Source organism: Muscardinus avellanarius (assembly GCF_963383645.1).
Source record: "Muscardinus avellanarius genome assembly, chromosome: 1".
In the NCBI taxonomy this organism is placed as follows: domain Eukaryota; kingdom Metazoa; phylum Chordata; class Mammalia; order Rodentia; family Gliridae; genus Muscardinus; species Muscardinus avellanarius.
This window is the reverse complement of record NC_137786.1, coordinates 465,513-489,896: the sequence shown is the minus strand read 5'-3', so window position 1 is coordinate 489,896 and position 24,384 is coordinate 465,513. Positions and strand designations below refer to the sequence as shown.

The following is a 24,384-nucleotide window of genomic DNA, read 5'->3' as shown; positions in this document are numbered from 1 at the left end:
CATGGGCAAGAAGCACAAGAAGCACCGGGCCGAGTGGCGCTCCTCCTACGAAGGTGAGGCGCCGGGAGGGCCGCCGCGCGGGGCGGGCGGGCGGGCGGGCGGGCCGCCCTGTCCCCGCCGCCCCTGACCGCCGCCGCCCCCCGCAGACTACGCCGACGCCCCGCTGGAGAAGCCGCTGAAGCTGGTGCTCAAGGTGGGCGGGAGCGAGGTGACGGAGCTCTCGGGGTCCGGCCACGACTCCAGCTACTACGACGACAGGTCGGACCACGAGCGCGAGCGGCACCGGGAGAAGAAGAAGAAGAAGAAGAAGAAGTCGGAGAAGGAGAAGCATCTTGATGACGACGAGAGGAGGAAGCGCAAGGTAAAGCGACAGGGCAGACGGCGCCCCGGCCGCCCCCGCCGCGGGCCCGCCGGGCCGCGGCAGCCAGGACCCGCGGGGCGGTGGGAGGCAGGCCCTCCCCGGCGAGACCCCGGCCCCGCAGCGCGCACTCCCCTGGCCCGCAGGAGGGGAAGAAGCGGAAGCGGGAGAAGGAGCCCTGCGACACGGAGGGAGAGGCAGATGACTTCGACCCCGGGAAGAAGGTGGAGGTGGAACCCCCTCCAGACCGACCGGTGCGCGCCTGCCGGACTCAGCCAGGCAAGAGCCGCCCCTGATCCTGGCCCAGCGTCCCAGCCCCTCCCAAGGTGCAGGTGGCTCGCCATCCCTTGCTCTGGGGAGCCTCCTGGGAAGGGAAAGAATTGGCACTCTCCCTTCTAAGCTCCTGCCAGCCTCCTCTGGACCAGAGGTTCCCCTTCATCTGGAATACTTACTGCTCTTGGCCCTGTGTGTGTTACTGGGGATTGAGCCCAGGGGTGTTTTACCTCTGAGCTATACTCCCAGCCCTTTTATTTCTTTTGAAACAGTCTCGCTAAGTTGCTGAGGCTGGCCTTGAACCTGCAATCCTCCTGTCTCAGCCTCCCAAGTACTGGGATTACAGGTGTAGTCCGTCATACCTGGCTTCATGGCATTTTATAAACTTTTTTCATAAACTGTACAAGCGTATGTATGGCGTACACTTTTAAAGAATTATAGAGAGGCACGTGCCACCAAGACCAAACATATATGACCCACACTCTTGGACTATTTTTTAGACTGGTCTTTGTAGAAAAAAAATTGCCAATTTTGGGTCTAAAATTTTGATTTTCTCTGCTTTACTGCTCCAAATAGAGTGGGGTTAGAGAGCAGCTCCATGTTTATCCCACTCAGGTGAGCACATCAGTGGAGGCACAGGTAGTTCCCTTGGGGTTACTCAAAGTGGCCGCAGGCTGGCGTGAAGAAGCCGGAGGCATGTCTTCAGTGTGGTTTCTGTCCCAGGCACCAGGTACCAGGGGTAGAGTCTGTCTCGAGTTCCCTCTGACAGTCTTTCCTTGGACCTCCCCCACCCCAGCCTTCCTGCAGATTCACAGTGCCTGGCCCACTTGTGTGGAGGGCAAGCGTCTCTTAGTGACCGGCAGCATCCTGGGGCTCACAGACAGCCGGGAAACTGAGGCAGCAGGGCCATGGGAGGGAGGCTGGCGGCATCAGCACGCAGCCCCTCAGAAGCCTGTGGCCGTGCTGGTTCCCCAGAGGGAGTGCTACAGTGCTCGTGACCTCACAGTCTGTTTGGCCATTGGTATCTTGAGGAATGCTTTCCCTCAGTAGGTTTGACTGCCTCCAATCTACAGGGACTGGCGACAGTGTTGTATTTTACTCCTGGTGGGAAGGATGCTGTTTCTGGTGGCTTCCCTTCCATGCCAGTCATGCCAAGGTGAACAGGTGGTGCTCAGGGGCAATGGCTGGGCATGTTGGCAAGCAAGGCAAGTCCAACACGAAACAACAGATGAAGTATTGGGTACTTAGCACAGTTGCTGGGAGTTGTTAGCCGGATCTGCTTAACTGACACAAACCCAGAAGGGAGTTAGTGTGGGGTCGCTCTGTTTGGGACCTAGCCTGGCAAGTCAAGAGCACCACTGCCAGGCTGACCGTGGGCCGGAAATGTAGGTGGCAACTGTAGAGGAAGCGCTGGTGTGTGTTTGTGTGTGTGTGTGTGTGTGTGTGTGTGTCCACCCTATTCTGCAGATGAGGTTGGAGCATCTTGTGTGAGTGGCTGTCGGGGGATGCAGGGTCAGCCTCTTTCCAGACCACTGTCTGCGCAGGTGTCTAGATGCACCAGGCCTGATTGTGGTGGGCGCTGGCCCAGCCTGAGTGGAAGTGCATGTTGCTGATCAAGGGGTTCTGAGACTGCTGCGGGATCCCTTTCCCATCAAGCTAAGCATCGCAGGAGTCACGGGCTTCCTAGTTCTTTCGGATTTTTGCATCCGACTTACTCTTTCTTTCTCCACTGCCAGCTGAGAATGAGAGCACACCCATCCAGCAGCTCCTGGAGCACTTCCTTCGCCAGCTCCAGAGGTGAGCCTCAAGTGTCTTGGGCCTCTCTGTGGTGTGAGGTCTGCTTTATGTTCCCACCCAAGCCTGTCAGCAGTGAAGGTGAAGACAGACATTCCACCAAGAAGCTCCCAGTGTGTCTGGGCACAGGCCAGGTTCAGACACTGCCTGGGGAAAGCCAGGCCTCAGGGACAGAGAGCAGACTCGAACTTCTTAGCTGCCTTGCTCTGAGATTGTGCAGTGGGATGTCTTGGACATGTGTGACAGGGCTGAGCCAGGCACTACTGGTAGAAGTTTCCCATACCCCAAATACTTGTTATAACCTTTAAAGGCACACTTTATTAACTTTTACCCTTTTTTTGTGGTACCGGGGATGGAATTCAGGGACATTCCACCTCCGAGCTACACCCCAAGCCTTACTTGTATTCTTTATTTTGAGACAGGGTCTCACTGAGTGGCAAAGAGCCTCACTAAGTAGCTGAGGCTGGCCGTGAACTGGGACTCTCCTGTCTCAGCCTCCCGAATGGTGGGATTATAAGCGTGCACCACCACGCCCGGCTTATTAACTTACTTTTAATATTAAACTTTTTTGGATTCTGGGGAGTTTTGTGTCACCTAGAAATCTAGGTTTTTAGGGTTTGTCCACTTTAAAGATGTTTTTGCTTTCAGAAAAGATCCTCATGGATTTTTTGCTTTTCCTGTCACGGATGCGATTGCTCCTGGATACTCAATGATTATAAAACATCCGATGGACTTTGGCACAATGAAAGACAAAATTGTAGCTAATGAATACAAGTCAGTCACAGAGTTTAAGGTAAGCTAATTTTGTTTTCTGAAGTGATTGTTACAGAGGTGTGTGTGTGTGTGTGTGTGTGTGTGAGAGAGAGAGAGAGAGAGAGAGAGAGAGAGAGAGAGAGAGAGAGCGAGCGCACGCGAGAGCGCACACATGCATACCTCTGTCTGAGCAGTGGTTCACAGATAGTACCACGGAAATGGGTTGGACATGACTCTGCTTTTATTTTGGTCTAAAAGTTAGGCTGTGCGCTGCATGCTATTAGAAATATTAAGTTGTTGTGCTGGCATCACAGGAGTTGTTCCTTTAGGCAGTGATGTGCCCAGTTTGGACTGACCCAAATATGGGTGTTTTGGAAGAATGATTTTTCCTGATTCTTACTTTTGTCTTATAGTAACTGGACATTTGATTTTATTGTTTTTAAAATACTTGTACTTCCTGAGTTAAAAGCAAAGCTTTTAACTGATTTTTGTGAGTTAGAAATGTTTATTGGCTGGATGGGAGGGCCGAAGGAATGCCAGGTAATGCTAGCTCTGGCATTAGGAATGGGCGTTAGGTTATTTCTGAGGGTTGGTGGCTCTGGAAAGGCTTGCCTTTTCTACTGCTGTTTGCTGGAGATGTTTACTACAGTGTGGTGACTCAGAAGCACAGTCCAGCGGGCCAGGGGGCTGGGTCAGGGGCACCTCGGAGGAGGGCAGGCCGGGGGGCTGGGTCAGGGGCACCTCGGAGGAGGGCGGGCCAGGGGGCTGGGTCAGGGGCACCTCGGAGGAAGGCGGGCCAGGGGGCTGGGTCAGGGGCACCTTGGAGGAGGGCGGGCCGGGGCTCTGTAAGCACTCTACACAGGTTCTCTCTGCTCCCTAGCCATGGGCGGCCCTGCGTGGCCACTCACCAAGCGACAGCCACAGTTGAGCAGGTCTGCGCCATGTGTCCACAGCTGGAGCCTGAGTGCCCGGGGCTGGCGAGGAGGGGGCTCCACTGCCTCGGTCCTGTCCTGGGGTGCTGGCACTGCCACGGTGGTACCAGGAAATGATCTGATGAGCGCGCGGGGTGTACACTCAGTCAGCAGCCGGCTCCACCCTCCATGCCTAGGCCAGCTGGCTGTGGGCGGCGTGTGCAGAGGGCAGCAGGCCAGTATTTCCAGACAACTCCTGTTAACAGCTGTGTAGGAAGGCTCACCTTAATTGGGCAAAAGACTTTTTCTGATGGTTCTGAACAACTGTTTGGAGATGGAATTCTAAGTTATTTTCTATGGAAAAACCCCATACATAGAGGATATCACTGTGCCTACTTTCACTTCATTCCCCAACTTAAAAGACCCAGATGTGTTCCTTGTTGCTGTTATGTCCAGGTTCCTGCCAAAGAGAGAGTAGGGCTGGGGAGAGAAGGAAGTCCAGGACATGTGTACATTTTCCTTCATAAAATGCATAATGGTTTGCTCAGAAGGAAGTTAGAGGTTTTGGCCACCTCTTCACTGGAAAACTTTCCATGCAAGCAAAGGCCCATGAATAGCTTTGAACATCTGAGTTCCTAAAAATTGCTTTTTAGATCAAAGAGCCAAGTTTAATTGGTTTCTGCTCATTTTTTTTAAGCTTTTCTCCCTTGGCCTCTTCTGATAAGAGCCAAGAACTGCTGTTATCCACGTGGCATCTCAAACTTGATAGACTCTGATTTGTTTCTTCTTTCAGGCAGATTTCAAACTGATGTGTGATAATGCAATGACTTATAACAGACCAGACACTGTGTACTACAAGTTGGCTAAGAAGATCCTTCACGCAGGCTTTAAGATGATGAGCAAAGTAAGAAGCCCGCTAGCGACAGCGAGCCCGAGAGCCAGAGCTCTGTTCCAACTTCCTGCTACCAGACTCACAGTGATGACACGCTCCATCACCCGCGATGACCCGCGCCATCCATCCCCAGCCCACCCGCCCTAGGCCGTCCTCCAGGCACTCTCCCCTTCCCGCACTGCTCACACTCAGCTGTAACAGCTCATGGAGGGTTGGTGGGAAGCTCTGCACCTGTCAGTCTCACTGGATTGCAGCCAGCCCCGGGGGTTTGTTCTGCATGGTGGTCTCACTGAGTCCAGGTGGGACGTGCTTGTCCCGCTCGGCCATCCTGAGCGTCTTCCCAGATCTGTGCCGGGAGGCAGGCAGCATGTTCCTGGTAGGCGAGGGCGCCTGCTGCACTGGGCTGCACCCCTCCCGCTGCAGCGCCTGGGAGGCTCACGGTAGGCCAGGTGAGCCGCGGCCATCCCATCCCATCCATCGTCACGGCTCCCTGGCTGTGAGGGAGAGGTAAAGCGCTGCTCTGTCCTTTCTGGTTCCAGGAGCGGCTGTTAGCTTTGAAGCGCAGCATGTCGTTTATGCAGGACATGGATTTCTCTCAGCAGGCAGCTCTCTTGGGCAGCGAGGATACAGCTGTTGAGGAGCCTGTCCCTGAGGTTGTACCAGTGCAAGTAGAAACTGCCAAGAAATCCAAAAAGCCGAGTAGAGAAGTCATCAGGTAAGGCCCTTGGGAGGGAGGTCTGCCTGTGGGAGCTGCGCAGCCTGGAGGAGAGCAGGCGCCCCAGCCGAACAAGGCGGGAGGCCTTCGGAGTAGCGCTTCCTGGAGGGAGGAGTGGTGAACCTTCCATCCCACAAGGCAGCAGGGTGGACCCAGGAACATGGGGCTGAAATGCCTTCCCAGACCCGGAGCTTCAGAGGGAAGTGGCTGTCCCTCCCCCGCTTGCCTGGAGAATGAGGTGCCGTGTTGTGTGGCTGGCGTTGGCCGTGTCATGGAAGGCTTCTGTGGGTCCTGGTCCTGTGGGGCCGTTCTGTGGGGCAAGGTGGTCACCTACCACACCAGTTCATGACCTGCTGCCAGCATGGCCGTGTGGACACTGGTGGACACAGGAGGCTGGAGGGTTGAGGCTGTCTCCCCGACTGGCCGAGGCTGGACAACAGCGTGGCAGGCCCTCCGGCCAGCCCTACAGCACCGCTGCCAGCTGGTTGCCATTTTGCCTGTGCATGTGCTGTCTGTTAATGTTGGCCGTCCCCTCTGTGTGACACCTTGGTGGCCAGGCTGTGCCCGTCCCTGAGCATGGGACTCCGTGCCCAGCACTAACCAAGGGAGTTAGTGTCATCCTGAGACGGGCTCCCTGAGCTTGCTTCTGTGGCTGGTAGCTGCTGGAGCAGAGTGGAGGGCAGCCTGGTGTCAGGAAGCCGGGCTACTGCAGGAAGCAGGCAGCACTGCAGGCAGCTGCTGCCCAGGAGCCTCCAGGCCTCTCCGCTGTCCCAAGCCATAGGTTTCTCGTGGAGCCCGAGCACCGAGGCCGAAGCAGCGCTTGTGCTCTAGTTGATTTTAAGCAGTGTTGAGGAAAGCCCAGGCAGTCATGGCCCTCCATTATTCTGTTTCCTTACAAAAGCATGCCTAGTGTGTGGCCAGTCTGCCTTTACTTTGAAGCTGTGTGTGTAGGACTCAACTGAGCTGTGCAAAAGAGGCAGTGGTGGCTGTGCAAGTGACGGGCAGGGGGACAGTTGTGTCCACTGCATACGTCCGTCTGGCAGTAAGCAGGGTGACCAGTCCCGAGGCCAGCCCCTCAGGCCCCAAGGTTGAGAGGACAGAAGAGTGCACGTCCTAGCATGGGTCCATGGGCCGACACCTCCTGACATTCTCTCCTCGTGAAGGCCAGGCTTTCCGGCCTCCTCGGTGCCCTGATTTGGTGAGGGATCTTTGTGCTGAGGTTCCACCTCATGTATGGCGTTGAGGATCTTTACACAGAGGGAGGTAGCGGTGTTTGCTCAGAGTTCAGGTCTCAGACGGGTGTGGGCACTGACGTCGCTGTTGCAGGCACTCTGTGTCACGGATCACGCGTTAACGTCGCTCCGCGCTGAGCAGCTGTGAGCTGTGACTCACGACGGCCGTGCTGCTGTGCTAGTGGCTGAGCAGGGTAGTCAGTCGGGGCTGCCCTGGATACAGGTCCCTTGGCCACGTGGACCTGCAGGGCAGGAGGGCTACTCCTTGCAGGCACTGCTCACTGCCTCCCGCGAAGGCTCGAGACCCCCCTGGCGCCCCCTGCAGCCTGCTGGTGGCAGCAGCAGTGGCCACGGGAGCAGCATGCAGTCTGAATGGTCTCTGCACTCTTCCTCATGCACTGTTGATGACTAGGCTGTTTTCATATCCAGCTGTTCCAAGGTGGTTTACGTGCTCACCTTAGACATGAGAAGCACAGAGGGCCCCCTTGGCTGGTCCGCTTCTAGTAGAAGGGCTATTTGCCATGGCTAGAGGAAGAGGAGTGCTTTGAGAGGTGAGGGGCACTCGTGTCCCGGCCTCCTCTGCGTGGTGTGTGGGTAGAGGCCAGGCTGGGACCTGATGTGGGGAGGCTCTGCCTCAGTGACGGCCTGTGACCTTGCCTTGCAGCTGCATGTTCGAGCCTGAGGGGAACGCCTGCAGCCTGACGGACAGCACTGCTGAGGAGCACGTGCTGGCCCTGGTGGAGCATGCCGCCGACGAGGCTCGCGACAGGATCAATCGATTTCTCCCTGGGGGCAAGGTACCACTGTGGCCCACTTCTCCCAGAAGGGCCACCACGACCGACCGGGTGGACGGGTGTGTCCTCACTGTGCTGCACCCTGACTGGCCTGTCGCCTCGTCTTGGTGGCGTGGCGGGGGCCCTGCCCACTCCAGTCCCCCAGGTTGAGCCCCGTGGCAGTAAGGATGGGCTTTGTGGATCTCACTGCCCCCCCTCCCCCGTCCAGGTCCCTGCTTGCACCGCAGTAACTCGCTGGTGCTGAGGGAGCCACTCACATCACTGCTGCTGCCAGTCCTCAGCTCTGCTCTGGTGTGGTGGGGGAGCTGCTGACGCCCACTCCTCCTGTCAGGCTCTGCTGCCCTTTGGGCCCACTTCTCCCGTCCAGAGGGAGAATACAGTGAAAGCAGCCCAAGGTCCTCTGCTTGACCTGATGTATCTACACGGGTTCTTTCTGTCTTAGCACTTGGTCTTGATCAAAAGCACGAGGTCTGTTTAGGACTTCAGAATGCACATCTGCTGGTGTGAGGCGTTTGGGGTACCCCAGATATGAAGCACAGAAAGCCAGTTTGCCTGCTTTCCTTTTCAGTGCCTCTGGACGCTGGGAATGACTGGCCCTGTGGTGGCTGACTTTGCACTGCTGTGGGGCGGTATTGGTCTCTGCCGGTGTTATGCACCAGGCCTGGAACCTGCCGTTCTCTAAGGCACCCTGGTTCCTTCAGGGGAGGACATTGTTTAGAAACTGAGACCGGGTGCTGTGTGAGGCCCTCGGCACAGCCAGGAGTACACTTGGATGTGTGCACATCTGCACATGTTTTGTACATGTGGCCCTAGAAGGGAGCTGTATTGACAGCCTTTGCCCTTACTGAAGACCAGGCTTTGCACCCAAATCCCTGCTTCTGTGCCGGCACCCTGGGCCCACTCCACTTCTCTCGGTGTTTGTGCTTGCAGTGAGGAGCCTGGCCCGCTGCCCTCCACTTGTGTATTCAGTCCGTTCCCATCATGCCTGCCTCCCCCTCTGCCGGTGCCCCACACGGCCCAGCCGGCTGGTACTCTCCTGCATCCTGTCCTTGTGCTCAGGCCCGGCGGCCACCTGCCCCCTGCATAGGCAGGTCCTCCTGCTGGAACCCCTCCCCACGTGCCCAGCCTCCGCCTCCCCTCCCCACACGGGGCTTCTTCATGGGTCTTCTGGCTGGCCTGGAGTGGAGGTGTCTGTGGTGGGTTTCTAGTGAGCCATGAGCCCACAAGGGGTCTCCACACGGTGGTGTGGTGCTTGTCGACCAGCTGGCTTATGCATCTCATTTTGTTCTGGCATATGAACAGTTTTGTTTGTTTCTGGGTAAAGATTTTTGTTTTACAATTGCCCTTCAGGAAGGGTCTACAAGGAGCGTCAGATTCTTTTGTTGTCTGTGAGTGTGTTCGGCTATGTGCAGGCCCGTCTTCAACCCAGGGGCCTGGGGGAGAGCGTCTCTGGTATTTGCTGTGGCTGACATGGCGGCACTGGCTTCTGGGCTCCCCCAGGCCAGGCACTGGTCTCCAGGCGCAGGGCGTGAGCCCTCAAGGGGTGCACTCAGGTGGGTGCTCTTTCCTGCAGATGGGCTACCTGAAGAGGCTTGGAGACGGGAGCCTGCTCTACAGTGTGGTGAACGCAGCGGAGCCCGACGCCGACGGTGGGTGCCCACGCAGCCTGCTCCCTGTTGCGTGCACGTCCTGACCTCCAGCCATGCTCAGTACGCAGCACACATCCCACGTCCATGTCCACAGTGCTGGTAGAGGGACTGCCAGACAGCCGTCGGGCCTCCTATTCCTGCAAATGCCCTTGACAGCACCCATGGCGGAGCAGAGCCGGCAGGTGGCAAAGCAGCCTGCCAAAGGCTGGACTCTGCTGAAGCCACACGCAGGGCTTTTGCCCCTAAGCTCCGTGAGCACTTCTTCCTCAGAACCAGAGTGCCGACTTGTGCTCCTTAAAGTTCAAAAGTGGCTACAGAAGAGGGCCCTGGGAGAACCAGTGTGGGTCCCTTGTGCCAGGGCGCACTTGGGTCCCAAGAAGCATTCCGTGCTCGTCTTTGGTTGGGAGAGTGGTCAAACTCTGTCTTTGAGTGACCCGCAGTGCTTAGGGAGGGTCAGACACAGCAGAGGTGGCTCGGGCTTCCTCCTTTGCCCACGTGTTGTCCGCACAGGTGGGCAGCTCCCATGGCTGCATGGGCCTGGTGGCGGTCTTTCACGCAGCCCTGGATACGCAGGCTTACTCTGTTTTCTCCCACCTTTTTAATCTTTACCTACCTGAACTGCAGTGTTCTCTGCAGTAGAATAAACGAAGTGATCTATTCTCAGGTTAGAGAGACAGCATGGAGATACAGGTAGTCAGGAATGGAGGAATCTGTTCAGATCCACATGTGCAGGCCTATGAGTACAGATGTGCGGTCAGGAGTTTGCGGGCTGGGCCACTGCCTCGTCTGTGGACATGTCGAGTGAGGGTGCAAAGCAGCGGGTGACCAGTGTGGGAGTGTTAGAAAGTGCCTCTGGTGTGAGCACCAGAGATCTCTCAGCATATCGGCTCTGGGGAACTGGAAGGTGATCATCATCAGAACATAGTTTTGAGAGCGACAGTTTGCATTTGTAAATGGTCATCAACCCACTGTGCTGTAGAGAAGACATGCAGCGCTCTCTGAGGCCCGGCCCTGCTCACACCCTCCTCTGTCTTCCTGCAGAAGAGGAGACGCACCCTGTGGACCTGAGCTCGCTCTCCAGTAAGCTGCTCCCGGGCTTTACGACACTAGGCTTCAAAGACGAACGGAGAAGCAAAGGTGGGTGAGTGCAGCAGGTGGGCAGGAGCTGCGGCAGCGGGGGGTGGCTGGGCCTTGCCTGGTGGCAGCAGACGGTGAGATCACCAAGCCTCCTTTAGGGTCCTCAATGTGATGGCGTCTTCCAGACTCATCCCAAAGCTATAGTCAGATTGAGACAGTCTCATGGGTGAGTCCCTCTTGCTGTCTGCTCCTCACTGGTGATGTCTCGGATTTGTCCAGAAGGGCGGCGGGTCAGGAGCCTGCGGGCTGGGCCACTGCTGCTGCCCACAATACAGCCTTTGCCCTGGCGCCTGTGGGGAGTGTGGGGTATGCCTCCTCCACCTGGGGGCACCTCAGTGCAGAGGCTGAGTGCCGGCAGCAGGATGCGGCTTTCCGCCTGCAGTGTGCTGTAGTGTGTTGGTGTGTGCACGTTCATGCTGTGCATGTGTTGCAGGCTTGTTCTGATGTGCGTCCCTGTGCCGCGGCTGCTGAGCAGGCAGATTCTTCTTGTGAGTCTGCCCTCAGTGTTCTCCTTCCTTGGCCATCCGTGGTCCACATTGCCATGTGCTTCAGTGACCTTTCATTCTAACTGTAAAGTGTGGGAAAGTCTTAGAAAGGTACAGTTTGCACTGCAGTTTGCACCCCTGGACTTAGTTTTCCTTATATTTGCTGACCCTGGAGCCTTTCCAGGACATCTTCTGGGGGTCAGGATGTGCTGCCCGCCTCCCCTTTGTTGCTTCCTGCACGGTGGCCAGGAGACTCTCTGGAGGGTCACTGCATGGGGCATGCTCCTGCCTGCCACGCTTGTCTCCCTCAGCCGCGCTCCTGCTAGGCGACCGCCTGGTGCCTCCCCAGCCCGGCTGGCTTTGAGACCCATTCTGGAAGGCTCCTTCATGGCTCTGTGTGCTGGCCTCCCCTGCGTGGCCTGCTGTCAGGCAGCCCTTCCGTGACGCGCAGTCCTCCTGGGCTCCACCTTGCCCTCTGTCTGGCCGCTGCTGCTCTTCACATTTTGGTTGGGGAGCACTCGTCCCCACCCCTATTTAGTAGTAGGGTGCAGAGTGTTGTCCTTAGGGACAGTTGGCTCTGTCAGGGTATTCTGATTATCACGTGGTGGGAGAGTGTGCCACACGCATCTGAGGGGGACCAGCCAGGGGTTCTGCCACAGATTACCTGGCCCTCAGCAGTGTTCTCGTGGCGGTCGAGAAACCTCGAACTGCACAGAATACCTGCAGCTCCTGCCAGCCCTGCTGGAGGGGACCCGTGAACTGACTGGCTGTGGCCCTCTGCCGCACCGACACCAGAGTGTGCACGCCCTCACTGTCTTGGCCCACTGAGGCAGAGCAGGGCTGCTGAGTGGGTGCTGCTGGTCATCCATGGGTGTCTCTTACCACTGCCACTGTGTTTGGAGCAAGAGATTCGGGGATGGGCTGAGCTGTGCGCACAAGCCAGGGATCGGCCCAGGAGAAACAGGTCGGCTTGTGCCGGGCGTCCGAGCGTCGTCTGACGGTCCCTCTGCTCTCTCCCTTCCAGTCACATTCCTCTCCAGTGCCAGCACTGCGCTTTCAATGCAGAACAACTCCGTATTTGGTGACTTAAAATCAGATGAGACAGAACTGCTGTATTCGGCCTACGGAGACGAGACAGGTGTGCAGTGTGCCCTGAGGTAAGCCTTGTCTCACAGCCCGTCTGGGAGCCCCGCTTGGTGTGCAGTGTGGACACCTTCCTAGTGACAGTGAGCTGTGGGAGGCAGCGCTTGGGCAGCAGCTGCAGAGATCACCTTGTCCTCAGAGGGCCCTCATTTGCAGTTTCCAGTGGTGATGACCCAGGCATCAGCTGGGTGCAGAGCATGTGGGGCGCTCTGCCTCACGGTGCACCGGAAGGTCCTCCTCGGTGGCTGGGACCGCTGACAGAGTGCCAGCCAGGCCTGATTCACAGACATTGGTTCTCTCAGTCCTGAGGCTGCAGCCAGTTCCAGCGTTCTGCTGCCTTGGTTCTGCAGGGATGCCAACTCCTCCCCATGTGCTCTCATGTGCACCTGCACCCTGATCTCTTCTAGAACACAGGTCATGTTGGGTCAGAGCCCACCCTAACAACCCTGTTCTACTGTAACACCTCTTTAAAGATCCCCTCTTCAAATACAGTCGTGTTCTGAGGAGCTGAGGTTGGAGCTTCAGATTGAGCTTGAGAGGGGTCAGGAGAAAAAAGTTCAGCCCACAGCAGGAACTAAAATGTAATGTTAAAACCACAAGTGCACTACTGCATTTCCGTAGAACTTTCTTGTGTGTATTTTTTCTTTATTGGGACAAAAAAGAAGTGGGTCATCCTTGGAGAATTTGTGACTTTCTTATGGGCAATATAACTTAATTTTGCTTACCTCCAAGAAATGAAATCTGAAAAATAAACAAAGCACTATTTAGCCCCTAATAAAATGAGTACCTGGCCCAGATTTTTGAGACCAAAAAGGAAGTGAAAGTGTAAACTGAGGAGGAAGTGTCTCACGGGAGGTGGTGTGGTGAGTGAGAAGCCCGGGACAGGTGGCCCTGTGCTGTGGAGCCTCTGACAAGGAGGCAGGAGGCCCTGCTCCGCTTATGCGTCTGTGTGCTCAGCCCCAGGACCCCAGTTGCCTGCGTCCATGGCAAGGTGCTGCCAGGCTCTTAGGTTGGTGCCTCCCTCCCACTCCTGGGCCACACACGATGGCCCGCCATGGCACCAGCTTACCATGAGGAGGCACTAGGGAGCAGGCGGCCCATGAGGGAAGGCCTGTGACACCCGGGCTCTATCTGCAGCTCTGCCCACCACCATCCTGGTCAGGTTCTGATGGAGGCCCCCTGGTTGTCGGTGTGTTTCACTTGTTCTGGGTTAGCTCCGGGCCAGCAGCCCTGCTCCTCCTCCTTTGAGGTTCTGGAAGTCTATGGAGCCCTCGTGAAGCCACAGTGGGTGCTTTGATTCTAGGACTGGATGTCGTTCCCTGCCACTTCTTAAACTTCATTGCTATTTTACTTTGTTCAAGCTAATGCAGTCATATGGTCTGACAATGTACATGATCCCAGAATGCATATGTGGATCTCGCCCCACCCACCTACATGCATAGATCTCGCCCCACCCACCCCATCTGTATGCATGGATCTCACCCCACCCACCCCATCTGTATGCATGGATCTCACCCCACCCACCCCATCTGTATGCATGGATCTCACCTCACACCAGCCCTCTGCATGGGTGGGCTCACCCTGCACCACCTGGTCTATGTGCATGTATCCCCCCACCCACCCCTCTGCATGTGTGGCTCTCCCCCCACACCACCCTGTCTGCTAGACCACCCACCATTGTCTACATTTGTTTGAATCCTGAGTTAGTAGATGTGAGCAGCCCTTCTTCACCAAGCTAAGTAGTGTGTTTTGTACACTCACACAGATTGTAAGTGTGTGTGTGTACCATTACCAGCCTTGTTTTCCCTGAAGATCTTTTGACCATTTGTGGTCACGGACCACTTTGAAAAATCTGATCTAGTGAAAGCGTCCTTGCAGCAGCCCTGGAGGAAGTCGGACAGGGCAGTGAGCGGGTTCTGGAGTCAGGACCGCCATGCTGGTGGGCAGCAAAGTCTTGACATGAGACACAACTCTTCTGAGCTTGTTCTCTCACGTGGTCCTCTTCTAGCCTACAGGAGTTTGTGAAGGATGCTGGGAGCTACAGCAAGAAAATGGTGGATGACCTTCTGGACCAGATCACAGGTGGAGACCACTCGAGGATGCTCTTCCAGCTGAAGCAGGTGGGCTGTGTGGGGTGCAGTGTGGTGCATGCTCCCAGCCCAGCCTGTATTGCCCCTGTGGGAGGAGCCCACGCAGCCCACTGGCGCCTGGGTGGTCTCCAGCAGTTCTTCCCTTGTGAGTCTACGTTTCCCTTTAGGAAGCTTGTGCGTGGCCTATGCTTCTGGTGCCCTTAGAGACGCCTCTGCCCACATTTCTTTCGTTGGCATCCTTTTCCTTGGTCCTAAAGAACTCCTGTGCTGTCCTCATAGCACACTCCTGCTGGCAGAGCTCTTCTCTTTGCTTGAGCAAGTCTGTTTGCCTGTTTCTGAAACTGGCCTTCCTTTCCTGCGTGGCGTTGGGTGGGCATGCTCGCCTTGCCAGACATTTGGCTGCCACTTTGGAAGACGACCTGTAGTCACTTCTTTCTTGCTTGCTTGCTTTCTTCCTTTCTTCCTTCTTTCCTTTTCCTTCCTTCCTTCCTTCCTTCTTCCTTTCTTCCTTTCTTTTTTTGGTGGTCCTGGGGGTGGAACCCAGGGGCTTTATCTCTGTGCTACACTCCCAGACCTAATTTGTATTTTATTTGGAAACAGGGTCTAACTAAGTTGCTGAGAGCCTCACTCAGTAGCTGAGGTTGGTTGTGAACCTGTGCAGTCCTCCTGTCTCAGCCTCCCAAGTGCAGGGATTACAAGCGTGCGCCACCACGCCCGGCTTCTGTCTTTATTTCTGTTTGTGATCTTTTCATTAAAATCTGAGATCAGCAAACCAAGCCTCCGACAGCTTCTCCACAGCCTGCTATGCTGGCAGGCTGAGGGGTTTTAAGTGTGTATGTGTATGGTATTAGGTGTGCATTGAACCCAGGGGCACTCGCTTCCTAGCTATACCTCTAGCCCTATTTTATTTTTTATTTTGAAACCGGGTCTCTCCTTGCTGAGGCTGTCCTCAGACCTGCGCTGCTCCTATGTCAGCTTCACAAGTAGTCAGATTTGTAGGCACGCGCCACTGTGCCCAACTGCTAAGGATGCTTTCGCCTTTTCAGTTTTTTTTTAATTAGTATTATTTTTGTTCACTTACTTATTTTGTGGTACTGGGGATTGAACCGAGGGGGGCTCTACTACTGAGCCCAGCCCTCTTTAATTTTTATTTTGAAATAGGGCCTTGTGTTACTGTGCACTGCCTGCAGTCCTCCTGCCCCAGCCTCCTAAGTGTTGGGTCATAGCGTGCACTCCCACAGCCAGCTTAAAAGTTTTATTTTTTACTTTTTTAAAGAAGGAAAAGAGTGTGTCCTGGATGGGTGCCCTGCCAGGTGCCTCTGGCACCCCACCTGGCTCACCGGAGCCTTCGCCCGTGCTGTGCACCTCTCACCTGCTTCTCAGGCACGACTGTGCCCTCCGTGCTCACCAGCCACCTGGGGACCCTGGCTGAGCTCTCCTGTGCGTGCACCCTGCTGCCGGGAGTTTGTTGGGTAGTTTGGGTCTGTCAGTTGATAGATTTTAGCCAGTAACCAATATTTTCTGCTCTTGCCTCTTTCTGGAGCTCTGCCCATGCTAGCGTCTCGGGTTCCTCCGGTCGTCACTAATGCTCTACTCTCCTTTTCTTGTCTTTGTTTAGTGTGTGTATGCGCTGCTTGTTTTCGTTCGAATAGGTTGTTTCTTTGGCTTCAAGTTCACCAAACCATTCGTATGTCTTATTTAAATCTACTGTAACCCCAGCAACTGGGGTTCTTACTCGAGATTTTACAGTTTTCATCTCTAGAATTCATTGGGTTCCTTTCTTGCTTTTTTTCTTTCTTACATTATGTTCGTGCTTTCCTTTAAACCCTTGAGCGTGCTTGTGATACTTATCTCAGCTGCTTTCAAGTCCTCGTTTGCTAAGTCTGTCCCCTCCGTCCTTTCCGGATCTTTTCTCTTGACCATTTCCCTCTGGTTACAGGCCATCATTTAATTGGATGCAGGGCGTTGTGAATTTGCCTTGCTTGGAGACAGACTCCTGGGATCTAGTAAATAGTCTCCAGCCCCATGTGGCCACCAAGACATTTGAATGACTGGTCTGAATTTAGATGTCACCTAAGTATAAACTAAACTAGAATTTTAAAGACTTAATGTAAGAAAAAAATTGTAAGAATATTAATTTTTTACTGTTTGGTGCTGGGGACAAAACCCAGGGCCTCACACATGCTAGGCAAGCACTCTACCACCGAGCTACACCCCAGTTCCTATTAAATATTTCATATGGATTACATGTTAGAATAAAAATGTTTTCAATATGTTGTGTAAGTAAAACATATTACAGTTAATTGCACATTAAGAACAATTTTAATATGGTTACCAGAAATTTAAATTAGATATGTGCTTACAATTTATTTCTATTCAACAAGACTGAGAAGAATTTATTGTCTTTTGAAGAGTATTGGCATTGGTTTTAACAGAAAGTTAAGCTCCTTAAGATCCCATGATACCATGTGGCCAGGTTTGGGCTACTTGGCCTTCAAACTGTGGAGTGGTTCTGGGGTCTCCTCTGATGGTCCAAGGAGATCTCTGCTGTGGCGGGGTAGTTTGGGTGAATTCATCCATGTGGGTTCTGAGAATACTCTGGCCTGGAGTCCTACAGGGTGCCCTTCCTCTGCCTACCCACACACATCGGAGCACTGAGTCCTCCAGAACATGCCGCTCTGGTCAGGCCCTCCAGGTGGGGAGCCGATCTGGTCGGGCCCTCCCGGTGGGGAGCTGGCCTCCACACCAGCCTTGCACATGCTGTCAGTCTGAGCAGGAAGGGGAGTTGCTCCCTGTGCCTCTGAGAGGGTTGGCACTGTCTGCCAGTAACTCTGGATTCCAGCTCAGTTGCTTTTTTTTTGGAGGTATTGAGGATGGAACCCAGGGGCATCTACCTCTGAGCTACACCTCCAGCCCTATTTTTTATTCTTTATTTTGAATCAGGGTCTCACTAAGTTGCAGAGGGCCTCACTAAGTAGCTGAGGTTGGCCAAGAACCTGCCATCCTGTCTCAGCCTCCCAAGTACTGAGATTACAAGTGTGCACCATCATACCTGGCTTTGTCGCTTTTTTGAGTAAACTTGCATTAGAATAGAATAATTTCAAGTGTGCTGTAGAATTAAATGATGTCAGTATTAAAGTGTATAATGTTAAAGAACCCTTGATTGAAGCAGTAGACTTATAACAATGGCAACATTTAAAGTTTAAAGTTGGTAAAAATCACAATGTAAGTGAGACATCATATCAGAAGCATTTCGATAGAGATCACAGGTGTAGAAGTGCACACCATGACTGGCTTTGGGGCATGCTTGGAGGGGACACCCCCCCCCCCCAGCAGGTGGGTCGACCTGCAGCCGCTAGCGCCCGAGCGGGTCTCCAGTGCTGACGAAACGGCAATCATCATTTTGTGCATGTGCATGTAATGCGAACAAGTTGCCCTTGTCGTAACGTTACTTTGCAAACAGCCTGGTTTGCTGCCTGTGTTGTCTTGCAGAGGAGAGATGTTCCCGCGAGACCTCCAGACGAAGTGAAGGTGAGTTTCTTCTGCAGGCGAGTCCAGAGCCTGAGCCTGGGACTCAGGCCGTGCTGCCTTGTGCTGGGTGGCAACAGCTTTGGGCCTTTCATTCAGGAACTGGTTCCTTTCAGTGAGTGACATTAAGTGGCAGTGCGTTCTCCCTTGTGCCGTCTTCGTGACCTTAGGGGCGGGTCAAGCCATGGCACATTCTTCCAGGTCCAGTGAAGGAAGGTCAGCACCAACTCCGTAGATGCTTTCCTGGGGAGGGCAGTGGCCACTGGGGCCTGTGGCCTGGGCTGGTCATGACACAGGGCCTGCCCACTGGCCGGCACATGGCTCCTGCCGCAGCACATGCATCTGAGCAGTCAGGTGCGGGCTTACGTCAGAGTCCCTGTGAACTTTGAGAGGCCTGCAGCAGAGGGCAAGGCAGAGCTTGACTGCAGGGAACCGCAGAGGGAGCCTGAGGGGAGCTGCCCCAGAAGCAAAGAGCAGGCCTTGTCTTTGACTCTACCCCATGCTCCTGGAAAAGGTCATGGGCCTTTCATGCTGTGTCTACCTGTGGCATGAGGTCTCCCACATTCCCATAGACCGGAGATCTAAAAGGTTAGCAAAGGATTATTTTCTCTGAGTAGATTTTTCTTGGACATGGATTTGTGAATCCATTTGTGAGCTTGAAACTGATGTCCCTTGGCTACAGTTTGGTCTTATCCTGTATTGAAGTGGGCTCAGATTTAGCAGGTGATGGTGAGGTTGGCTGCCGACATTGAGTGACATTGTTTGCTTCCTGTTTATTCATGGAAGTTTGATGTCTGTCTCATCTTTGCAGGTTGGGGACTCGCTAGCGGATGGCAGCGGCTCTGTTCTGGATTTCATGTCAATGAGGACATACTCTGACGTCTCTCTGGACGTCTCCATGCTAGGCTCTCTGGGTGAGTCGCACTTGGCATTCGGCCCATGGCGAGGGTATGATAAAGGTTTGTTGTCCCTGGGTTCTGTGGGCCACCCTAGAAAATGAATTGAATCTGCGGAAAGGTTGTGGGGACCTTTGATAGCTGTTAGAAGCATGGACAAACACCTTCTGGGACTTGTCTTCACTGGGCCCCCTCCTGTGGGGTCTCAGAGCTGCACTAGATAAGAGCCCCCCGCCCCCCGGCGTCCACCGCAGCACCAGGGTGTGGGGAGAGCCAGGCTCTGGTGTCGGGGCCGTGCCGTGGTACAGGCAGCCAGTCTGCTCTCCTCTCAGCCCCTTGGTCACGTGGTCGGGTTCCCAGGAAGAGGGAGGCTTGTGTCATGGCCCGGACAGCCTGGTGTGTGTGTGAGGGGCTGGCCTAGCCATGGTCTGGATCGGCAGGGGCTCCCGACCGGCCCGCCTGGTCTCCTTCGGATTTCAGGGCCATCCCTTCCTGGCTGCTGGGAGGTTTGGGCGAGCATCTCCATCACCTGTCCTGAGTGTCCTCTGAGGACGTGCCCTTGTGCGTGGCAGCTCCGTTCTGCGGCACCCCGCGGTGTGGAGGTCCAGCACGCCACCTCCTGGGCCTGGTACACGGGTTGTTTCCCTGCCTCCTTCACTGGATGTACCTGCTCACTCGCAGAGGTTCCCTAGGGCGCACAGCAGTGTCTGAGGACGTGTTCACTGTCTCTTTTGGTAGCCTTATCGATGCCCCACACGTCCTGTAGAGCAGAGAGTGATGGGCCTGTGTGGACGGGGCCAGCAGAGACCCTGCCTCACTCCTGGGCAGACTCTGCAAGTGCCTTAGGGAGTGCAGTGGCAAAGCTCCCGTACGGCCCGCGCCTGCCTTGCGGTCAGCGTGTTTAGGCCGTCGCCTTTCGTACAGTCTTCCGTATGATTAGATTAAAATTTGCCACCTTCCTGTCCTCTTTTCTCACCTGTGTTGTGGTCCCCAAGAACCAGCCCTTCTGCCTCTTGGGGGACCTCTGGACTCGCACCTGGTCATCCTTCCAGCTGTAATCTCTACAGCAAGAGGTAAAAACAACAGAGGGCGCAGGTGCCTGGCGAGTCCAGAGGGAACCAGGGTGAGTTTCCAAGAGACCCTCCCTAGAGAGTCACATGGAGCAAGCTTCGCTCCTCCACGTAGCCTGATGGCACCTGGGCGTGCCCACCCGGGGGCTTTGCACTGGGGCTGGTCAGGAGGCCACGCGGCACCTGGCCTGGCGTGTGCCCAGCGGGGAAGCAGGGTTGGCATGGTCCACGCTGTGCTTTCACAGTTCAGTTAACGGTGTTAGAAACTCTCCCAGGACCCAAACCCAGGGATGCCGCCCCGCAAGGTGGGGCCCCGCTGGTGGCAGCGCTTCCCGCACCCAGCTGCTCCTCTCGACACCTGTAGGACGCATCCTCTCACTGCTTCTCAGCAGTGGCCGTGACGTGCCTTGGTTTGCTTGTCGTGCTCTTGCTCCGAGGATTCTAGCTGTTATAAAACATGGCGAGTTTTAGTTGTCATTTCTTCCACCACCAGCAGCCACCCTTTTTCAGGGCCCTGGTTTTACCCCAGGGCATCGACATTGCTGCCCCACCTCCTCTCTGTGCACACGGGCCCTCGATCTGTTGGGTGGACTCCTGCCGCAGACGTGGTTCTTTTTGTCTCTGGAGGCTGTTTGGCCTTTCTGAGCTCATCTCCCTTCCCAACCCCCGCGGCCATGACCCTCTGCTTCTGGATGCCTGGAGCACCTCCAGGCGTCATCTGCACTCCTGCCTGCCTGCCAGCCCCATCTCCTCTGCTGTCCCCGGACTTGGGTCATGTTTCCTGGATGGTCACTGGATACCAGTTTGCTCTGGGTGCTGGGTTTGGACTACATCTGGAATGTGATGGCCTGTGTTCTGAGGCCAGTGGGGGTTTGGGTCCCTTGGGCTCTTTCCAGGTCTTGGGGAGAGTCCTGGCCAGGCTTGGCATGGGGCAGAGGAGGCTTCTGTTGGGCCATGCCCTTCTAAGGTCTCGCTTTTGCTGGCTGGGGCCATGGGCTCACAGAGGTGTGTGAGCTTCTGGCATGTGCAGCAGGGTGTGTGGGGATTTCTTCCTGGCTGGGTCATGTCCTCTGAGGCAGCTCATCTGTCCTGGCACACCCAGCCCTGTGGCTGCCCCTCCAGCCCCAGGGTGGTAGGCCCCACCACACTCCATCTGGCTTTCTTGTGGCTCATGGCTGGGGGCAGCATTGCTGGGCCCTTCACTGTGGCCCGTACGCTCCAGGGGCCAGGCTCTACTTGGCATTTTCCCTGAACAGGGGCCCTGGGGCCTGCTCCTCAGCCCACCCCAGCCCTGTCACCTGTCCTGGAGCTGGCAGCCTCTGCTATGTGCCCCAGCCACAGCCTTGCAGCCTGATTGTGTCCTGCAAGGGAGGGAGTCAGCAGCCATCCGCAGTGCTGGCTGTGCACTGGCTGGCCAAGCTCAGTGGCATCTGAACGCCTCTGTCCACGCAGGGAAAGTGAAGAAGGAGCTGGACCACGATGACAGCCACCTGAACCTGGACGAGACCACCAAGCTCCTGCAGGACCTTCATGAAGCGCAGGCAGAACGAGGGGGCTCTAGGCCATCCTCCAACCTCAGCTCCCTGTCCAACGCCTCTGAGAAGGAGCAGCACCCCCCGGGTAGGAGGCCTGGCTCAGGCCATGGAGGGCCAAGCCCGGCAGTGGGATTGTGTGTGGTGGCGGCCGCACGCGTCATCCATGGCCCTTCCTCTGCCCTCTACACCCCGTGCAGCCCCTGGGCTTCCACACATGCTGAGCCACGGTGAATAGCCGAAAGTGGTCAGGGCCCCGACCTGTCCTCGTGGCCTCTTCTCCCACTCCAGCCTGCAGTCTGCCTTGGTGGGCCTGATTTCCGGTTCCTCTTGGAGAAATCTGGCACCTACTTGTCCTGGGGCCTGAGTTCCAGTGACTGGGTCTCCGCGTGGGACACTGTTGTGGCTCCTGAACGTGCTGGGCTGTGCCCTGGTGCCATTCTCTCATGGACTCATTCCTGGTTATTTATTTGTTCATTCCTTCTTTTTTTTCTTCTTTTGTTTTTTTTTTTTTTGTTGTTGTTGTTGTTTTTTTTTTGTTTTTTTTTTTTTTTGTGGTACTGGGGATGGAACCCTTCTACCTCTGGCTACACTCCCAGACCTATTTTAGGAAAGAGGGTCTCTTAAGCCAGCGCGGCTGGCTTCGAACCTGCGCGATCCTCCTGTCTCTGCCTCCCAAGCGTGAGGATTACAAGTGTGCCCACCATGCCCGGCTCCTTCCTTCTTTTACTCGGTGTTGGGTTGGAACACAGGACCTCACGCACGCTGGGCAGGCACTTACCACCGAGCTGCACCCCAGCCTCAGCGTTCCTTTTTAGCCCTCACTGTAAAGATAAATCATCTGTGGGCAGGGCGAATCTTTTTTTCCAAGGAAAACCAGCCCCAGCGCCGGCTGAGAGCTGTGTGGAGGAGGACCAATGTTTTCAGTCCTGGCCACTTGGTGATTGGGCCATCCCCCAGGTAGCGCTTGAGGCAGGTCTGGGCAGCTGTGGGTCAGCGTGGCACCAGGATAAGCTGCTCCCTAGAGCCAGTGAAGGACAGCGGCCACACACGCGTCCCAAGAACACTGCAGATCCGCTGTGTTGAAATGCCATGTTTTTCTCAAATTTACAGGAAGCCCTTCTCGCCTTAGTGTTGGGGAGCAGCCAGATGTGGCCCACGACCCTTACGAATTTCTTCAGTCTCCGGAACCTGCAGCCTCTGCCAAGAACTAGCCTTGTAGACAGTGTTCGGGTTTCTTCTCCATTCTTTTTTTGTTTTGAGTTTTATTTGCACATAGTTTTTCATGAGACAGGCTTCTGTCTCGACCCTTGGCATGTAGGCAGCAGCCGGGGGAGGCTGCTTGTCTGTGCTCATGTGAGCAGCACAGAGACCGCATCGCCACGCAGTCCCTCGAGCTCCAGGTGGCTGAGACAGCGCCAGGGGCGTGCAGCGGTCGCTCGGCTGTGTGCAGTCTCCCAGCATCGGGTCAGTCCAGCTCATGCACACTGATGGGGTGAACAGATGTGGGCTGTCTTCACTGTGAGCCCTGCCCGTTCCTGCCAGGGCTTGTGGTGCCAGGTATGCTGCAGGCACTTCGGGAGCAGTGCGGAGCATGGACCAGGCCAGTGGGCAGCTGCCATCTCCTGTGTGATCGCTGAGCCCAAGGAAAACCTTGTTCCACTGGAAAACGGATCCATCCTGCCTGTTAGGATGAAACTTTCAGAGCTATAAAACACTCTTAATTGGATGTGTTTACTGGGTACTGTTTGTATTTGTGGAATACTGTAAACAGATCCTAATAAAGAGACTTCTGAGATGGTAGAGTGTGTGGTGATCCTATCTTGCTGTGGTATCAGGTGCACCCATGTCTGCAGACCTGCTGGGTGCCCTGTTCCCTCCTCATGGAGACACAGCAGTTAAGATCTCGTCACAGGCTGCTGCAGACGATACTCAGTCCTGGGGAGCAGGGCTCAATCTGGATGGACCTGCAGGCAGCACAGTAGCCAGAAAATGCTCCCTGCGTGCCGCCAGGTGAGTGGCTGGCTAGCACACCCTCTGGACTGAGGGGTCGGCGTGGGGCAGTCGTCTCCCTGGGGGCAGGTGAGGACAGACTGCAGGGGTGTGGCCGCACGGCTGCATGGCTCCCCTCCCACCCTCCACGCCTCCTGCCGGCGAGGGAACAGGCTGGTGGCAGACCTGCTGACGCATGGGGCAGGGTCCAGCTCTATTCCAGCCCAGGGCCACCCCTTGACCCTTTTGCCTCAACACAGCTCCTCTCGGTGGTGTGGAACTCATGATCACATCATCCCAAAGCACCCTGGGGAAACTGAGGCAGGCGCCCCATCTCCCAGTTCTGCTCTAGACTCGTAAATGTGGCCGTCTCTCCTGGCTGGCTGCAGAAAAGCCCTGGGTGCTGGTTTCCTCGCCTGACCCACAGAGGGGTGACTGCAGCTCTCCCCCAGTGCTGTGCAGGCTGGTGCTCAAAGGCTCAACACGGGAGCAGCTGAAGAGCAGGCTGTCCTCCCAAGCCTGGGTCTGAGATGAGCAGGTGTGTATGTGGTGTGTGTGCCAGTGTGGGATGTGGGTGTGCAGGGGTGCAGGTATGTTCAGGTGTCTATATTTGTGTAGCTGTGTGCCTGTGTGCAGGTGTGGATGTGTGTAGGTGTGAATATAGAGTGTGCAGGTCTGCTAGTGGGTGTGAAGAGTGTGTATGCATGTGTATCCAGGTGTGCAGGTATATGCTGGTGTGTGGGTTTGTGCAGGTGTGTGGGGTGTACACAGGTGTGTGAATGGGTGTGTGCTGTGTAGGTAGAGCATTGTGTAGGTATGCTGGCGTGTGCAGGTGTGGGCGTGTGCAGCCCTGGGTGTGCCTGGGGTATGTGCCGGGTGGTTGCCTCAACACATTCAGAGTGCACACCTAATGCAGACCTTGGTGGCAGGCCAGTCTTCTGGGTTCTTGAAACATATGGAAACGCCTCTTTCCACTAAGGATGTGGATGTGCCAGAACTGCTCACTTCAGCCCTCGGGAGCTGTCATCTCTAGAGCCATGCCTGGCTTCAGAGAGAGGGATGTGTCCTGGGAACAGCTGGCGCTCGTCCTGCAGCAGTGTGTGGGCAGGGTGCCACCCAGCACAGCGGCCCAAGTTGGGA

General features: G+C 55.6%; 1 protein-coding gene across 5 annotated transcripts; it reads left to right on the top strand.

Moving 5' to 3' along the window:
- Position 1: 1 nt before the first annotated feature.
- On the top strand, positions 2–22,466 carry BRD9 (bromodomain containing 9; the record flags this gene model as incomplete). Of its 5 annotated transcripts, none has more annotated exons than XM_080692508.1 (16): positions 2–53; positions 147–361; positions 505–637; positions 2,368–2,428; positions 3,074–3,218; positions 4,883–4,993; positions 5,584–5,696; positions 7,593–7,725; positions 9,296–9,371; positions 10,413–10,508; positions 12,018–12,150; positions 14,145–14,256; positions 17,719–17,757; positions 18,566–18,668; positions 21,173–21,340; positions 22,366–22,466. In XM_080692508.1, 16 exons carry the CDS (start codon positions 2–4, stop codon positions 22,464–22,466), a joined length of 1,791 nt encoding a protein of 596 aa, XP_080548634.1. The 5 variants fall into 5 exon arrangements, with proteins under 5 accessions (XP_080548634.1, XP_080548633.1, XP_080548631.1 ...); XM_080692507.1 differs by having other exon boundaries at positions 5,581–5,696; XM_080692505.1 differs by having other exon boundaries at positions 5,521–5,696.
- Positions 22,467–24,384: the final 1,918 nt, after the last annotated feature.